A 5,847-nucleotide genomic window follows, 5' to 3' on the forward strand; every position below is an offset into this window, starting at 1 on the left:
TCTCTCTCTCTCTCTCTCCCACACACTCTCTCTCTTTCTCTCCTTGTCTCTCTCTCTCTCTCTCTCTCTCTCTCTCTCTCTCTCTCTCTCTCTCTCTCTCTCTCTCTCTCTCTCTCTCTCTCTCTCTCTCTCTCTCTCATTCATCACACATTCCCTAATTGCATATCAAAAGACAACAATGATAGAATTCACTTTGTTGAAAACTCAAAACAATATCATCATTTGCACAACTCAAGGTAAATGTGATAGCCCAACAAATGCTAGATTATTACAACAGTCTTTTTGCACTCAATAAAAGTTTGAGCTCGTTATCAGCCAAACTATACTGATGAATAAACATGTTGTGGTTTATGTCCATTCCAAACACTCTCAAGTAGATAGAATACAAGCATTTGCAAGCTACATAGGTCATTCCTTCCCCTAACGTCCTTTGAAAGTATCTGCAAGTACAACTAGGATTCCTAGCTATTGTGACTCGATATTTCTCACCACGTAACTTTGAGTTTGGTGTTTCTGCAATGAAGACTTCATGCTTACCGATCTTTACCAGTTTCACTTGTTCGATGACCATTTCTAGTCCTAGAGCACTGTCGATCCTTTTCAATGCCTCTTCAGAAACACATGTCCTATACCTGCCCGCACGTATTTGCCCTTGCACTTCCATAGTTTTTGTTGCGATATGAAACCCCGCTAGGTGCAAAGACTTTACTTCTAGCGCTGTTAAGTTCGTGCCCTGTGCCACTGGCCACTCAAGTGGAGGTCTTGGAGGCCGCATCATGATATATGGACATACATCCCACACATGTTTGACATCGTCACTACAAAACCATACCCATGTCTCATTGTTATGCCCCTCCCAGTTGCATTTCCCCAAAAACTTGGTGCCGTTTTTCCCTCTGCGCATAATTTACCTTTTTCTTGCACTTTCCTCCTTTGATTTTTCCTTGGCAAGTGAACTTAGACCCCAGTTTGCACCTGCGGATTGCCCACATGGTGTCATTTATGTCAACCTCCATGGCTCTAATTGTCACCCCGTCATTCTCCTCATTCATAGAGTGATCTTGGGTTACCTGTGATGCATCTCCAAATGGAAACTTTCGAGCCTTTCTTTGTCGAGCAACATTTTGAGCGACATACTCTGGCCTGTGTGAGCTATTTGCCTCCTCGCCTATAACATTGTTGAATGTCTTGCGTCGCCTTGTCATTGTAACACGGTCTCCAAAAAACGCAGACACCTTTGGAAGACCAGTTCCTCCAATTGCATCGTTCACAACACGGCTAGTCTGTGATGGAGTAGGTGTGTGAAATTGTCGTGAAGCTGCCTTGTCTCTCATCTTGCTTATGCTTGGTTCTCTATATGCCATTCTTTTGGATTGTTGAAGAAGAGTGTTCCCAATCTCCGAAATTGTTGCATCGTACAAAGAAATTTTAGGCTTGTGACCTTAACCTGCTAGCCATGAAGTGTGACGTGACTCTGAGAGATTTGTTCGAGGGATGACCTCGATGCAATAGTCATCTAGAGCCTACAAAACAAGAAATAAATATATTTCATTGATATCATGAAGGGTTTAATTAAATGGACATCCTACAACCTATTCTAGAATAAATTTGAAAACTTACACGAACAATTTCCTTCCTCCAATGAGGGTACCTAACATGCCACCAACTCAACATCACTCCATTGGGCCTAGATTCCCATCTGCCACCTTTCCTGTTGCCCACCAAGCTCGAATGAACCGATATCGGGCCTCTGCATCTTCACTGCTTTGCGCGCACCGCCACATTTGATACAGTCTCTTGTGCTCACATATTTTGTGGTTGGATCCCTAGACTTTGTTCCCCATGGAAAAGGCAAGATCTCTCCCTACCTTTCATCACCATATCCGGACCTCCATTGAAAATTGTGCACCGCATTCCAGTTTGATTGGGCTTCATCTTCCATGAAGCCAGCAAAATCTGGCGGGGGCACCCCATTGCGCTCTAGCACGGTGATCATTTGTTGCCAAAATATCATCTGGGCTGTACTGTCCTCTTCTTTCATCTCACATATGGAAATTTTCATTAATTCTTGGACACTGAACATCAACACAAAGCCACATTAACATTGAAGTATGTGTCAATATGTGTTTAGTATTGAACATAAAATTAAAACTTGCCTCGGATCGTAAACATGTGCTACCATGGTTGTCCATCCTTCTACCCGTCGAACGTGATCAAAGCAAACCCACGCTCTTTTTAAATATCCATTTCCATTTCTTTGCATTCTATTGACAAGATCTATGCTGAGCTAGGACCAATTGTCGACATCTTGAATACAAAACATCTATCCTCCTCTCTATTAGATTGACCTGGAAAAAGCATGCCGTGGATAAACAAAATATCAAGCGTCTCTTTAAGTCAATTATCAATGACTCCTCTCCACGAGCACTCGACTCCCCACAAAATTTATGCACCCAATTCTTAATTTTGTGGAGAACATGATGAAAGTTTAGGAATATATAAGACTTTAAATTTAAAATGCATATTAAAATGCATTCCCATACCTTTGGCTTTTAACAAGAGGAGATATTTCTTGGAGTAGAGCTGACAACTCTACTTGTCCTAGCGACGTGCATTCACCTGAAGAAGGTTGAAGGACAGATTGGGAAATAACCTTAACCACCTCCATTTGGATTTTTCTCGGCCCAGCTTGGATGCCAAGCAAATCAACGGCCTCAACCACCAAAGCAATGGTACTTTTGGATTACCCTAGTTTGACATCATGGTCATGGAAGCCTTGGTGCACCATGGCTCAAGAATAGCGTTTGTCGGTTGGCATTATGTAGTAAACTTGGCAGTCGCAGGTATTTCAAATAGCAGGCACGTGTTGACAATAAAAGCACTTCAAGGTTCCATACTTTTGCAAGTCACCATTTAGCATTGGTTTCTCAATTATTTTACCTGTAATTCCATGCCTACAATTGTGATTTTGTCACTCTTTGTTAACCTCATGCACATTCCTATCACCTAAGACGGACACCGTATTATTTATTTGGTAAAGTCAGGTATCGGGCTTGCCGGTCCAATAGGAAAAGGGTAAGAGTGATCGCCGATGAGAGGCGCTCTCTAACTGGAACATTCAAGGGATTAGTTGGCTAAGCATGGGTGCCCAAGTGTGAATGGGCGAGCTCATATAAAAGTCAACAAAACCTAAAATTCACTCATTCTCTCATTTGTGCAATTGAAGAGCGCTCTTGCTCCATCTCCATATTCTTCTTCTTCATCTCCTTGTGTGTGTGTATGCGTGAGAGAGAGAGAGTGTGTGCGATTGAGCATTGCGACGATGGCACGACGACGGTGAAGCGGTTGAGCGCGGCGCAACAGCGGCTCCTTCTTCTTCGCGACGAGGAATCCTCCACAAAACAGCAAGCATAGAGCGGTGAGTGACACACCATCGCCATCTTTGAGCTTACTAGTTTAGGCTAGTTGCGTGCTTTGAGTCATTTGTGGCTCGCACACAGTGTATCGGCAAGTTCCTTGCATTGACACGTGTGACAGATGCACACATTTTTGGCGCCGTTGTCGGGGAAATGCCATACACTAAGCTTGAATGGCACTCTGTGCTTCTTTGTGGTGCAATTTCAATTGTAGGAAAGGTAGGGAAGGAAGGTGTGTGTGTTGAGAACGAGTTTGTTTTGCTGCTGTGTATTTCGTTGTTAATGAGGTTTTGAAAGGTACTGTGTTTTCTCTGTGATAAGGTGTTAGTATTAAGGTTGTAGATCCATAATGTTAGTTATGTGTAAAGTACAGTAAGTAGGAAGTAGGTCTGTTAGAGCTAATGAAGTGTGTTAGTGTGTAACAGTAGATGTATTAGTTGTAAGTAGGTAGGTAGAGTGTGTGTGTGCTCGCGCGCACAGCGCAGCGCGCGGTGACCTTATCCCAAATAAAAAAATAAACAAAATTTAAAGGTGGGACCGGGATCAGGAATATCTCCCAGACCCAATCCCAAGCTGACGCTCAGGCTCAGGCCTTAATCGCCCTTTAGACTACGTATTTTAGCCTCACACGTAGCTAAAAATTGACCTTTTTGAGGACCAACGGAGCTTCAGGTAACCGAACATTGTGCTATAAAGCACACCACGACTCTCTGAGTGATATGCTTGTTTTTTAGCTATCACACACTTTAATCAAAAAACCAAACATTAAAAAATATTAAAAAACATAAAAACGAGTGTGAAAACGAACGCCTAAAAAATTAAGCAATTAACCTTCGAGGTTATTCGTCGACGCTTGTAGGGTGCCAAAGGCACATGCATCTGCGCTCTGGTCGTGTGCTAGAGACGGAGCAACTAGAGAGAATTTTGACTTACGCGAGTTCTCTTTATCCACCTACCTTAGGTTTCGAGCCTTCGGTAGCGACCCAAGGTAGTACAAACCAAAACCCAAACACAACGGCTAGTGACTCTTCCTTTGACTACAACATTATGGAGGGTTTCCCAATGTCTAATTCCGATAGATCAAGCCAAGACATGCATGCCATGGGTCCACGGTCCAGGCCGAGCGTGCTTAGCCGCTTGAAGGAAACCTTTAGTAGAGCCACTCGCTCCAAACATGGAGTTAATGATGTAAATGAGGGGGGTAAGTAAATTCGCCATTCATGACCAACATAGACCCTATGCCCTTAGAGAGTGTGCACGTGAATACTTCATTCACTGCACCCCCTGACTCTTCAGAGCTATTTCCCTCCGAGGTCATATTACCTGATGGTAGAAGCCTTGCCGAAAATGCAAGAGGTCGAGCGATATATCATTGCGGCTAGGGAAAAGGAAATCAAGAGCTTACGCAAGGTGGAGCAACGAAGAGAGTTAAAAGCGAAAGCTCCTATGTCAATATCCTTGCTAGGAGACCAATCGAGTGCTCCTGACTTAGCAACCACTAAGGGCCAACCTCTAGAAAGCAACATTGCATCTAGCTCAAAGGACACCCCTAGCACCTCAATCCTAGATGGAGCTTTCTTAAATGAGAACTGGGAGTACGAACTACAAATGGAAACTCTAACTAACCTATACACATTTCACACCTATCACGTGGGTTGGTTAGATGTCCTACAATCCACAATGGGTGCTACTAGTGTGGAGGATCAACAACAAAGAGTTTGAGAGGTCATCCATAGGGTCATTGAGTTAGAGAGACAGAACAAGGGGATCAACATGCCTTCAATGAGTCTCATGAGATTCTTGGATACAAGAAAGGCTAAACAACCGACCTTATCGCAAATGGAGACTCCCTCGGTAAGTCCGATGGATCCTCCATATGTTGTTTTGCCAGGGGTCTCAGTGCAATCTGAGCCCACAAGTGATAGCTTTACCTTTCCAAGTTTAGCTCATCTTCCCTTGATGACACCACAGCTACTACCATGCCTCCCCAATGATGAGCATGCCAAGAACACGCCATGGACCTCATTTGTTACTAAAGCACCACTACATCGTAGTTCAATGCCTGCAATAGTACCTACAACTGTGTACCAATCGTATACACCCATAGGTCCTCGTACCCCTCCCATTGTTTCAACTACCTATGCTCACAACCCCAACACCCAAGATCTTATTTCCATGGGACCATACCGGCTAGCATTAGCATGTCACATCCGACGTCTGCTATGCCTAGGGCCACACATATGAACTTTGGGCCACCACATGGCACAACATCGTACCCAACGTGGAACCCAAGGGCTTTCTATGTGCCAAGCCCAATGCCAATACCTACTCCACATGCAGTCTCTGGAGCACCTCCACCCACAGTGCCTGCTCACTTAGGTGACTTGGTAATGTTTGCTCAAGCTATCGATCGATCTATTGCTGAGAATAT

The 5,847-nt window shown here is 43.9% G+C and overlaps 1 protein-coding gene across 1 annotated transcript; it reads right to left on the minus strand.

Annotated features, from left to right (window-relative positions):
- Nucleotides 1-268: 268 nt before the first annotated feature.
- On the minus strand, nucleotides 269-1,334 carry LOC147417347 (uncharacterized). Its single transcript, XM_086507696.1, has 2 exons — nucleotides 912-1,334; nucleotides 269-838 (listed from the first exon to the last, which is right to left on the minus strand). Exons 1-2 carry the CDS (start codon nucleotides 1,332-1,334, stop codon nucleotides 269-271), a joined length of 993 nt encoding a protein of 330 aa, XP_086363822.1.
- Nucleotides 1,335-5,847: the final 4,513 nt, after the last annotated feature.

The sequence above is a fragment of the Adiantum capillus-veneris genome, unplaced genomic scaffold (genome assembly GCF_014529385.1).
Source record: "Adiantum capillus-veneris isolate H3 unplaced genomic scaffold, ASM1452938v2 Hic_scaffold_270, whole genome shotgun sequence".
Lineage (NCBI taxonomy): Eukaryota > Viridiplantae > Streptophyta > Polypodiopsida > Polypodiales > Pteridaceae > Adiantum > Adiantum capillus-veneris.

Coding starts and splice junctions, on each gene's coding strand:
- LOC147417347 (XM_086507696.1), bottom strand. CDS start 1,334: ATGAGAGACAAGGCAGCTTCACGACAATTTCACACACCTACTCCATCA. Junction 839..911: donor GAGGAAAGTGCAAGAAAAAG/GTAAATTATGCG, acceptor CATAACAATGAG/ACATGGGTATGGTTTTGTAG.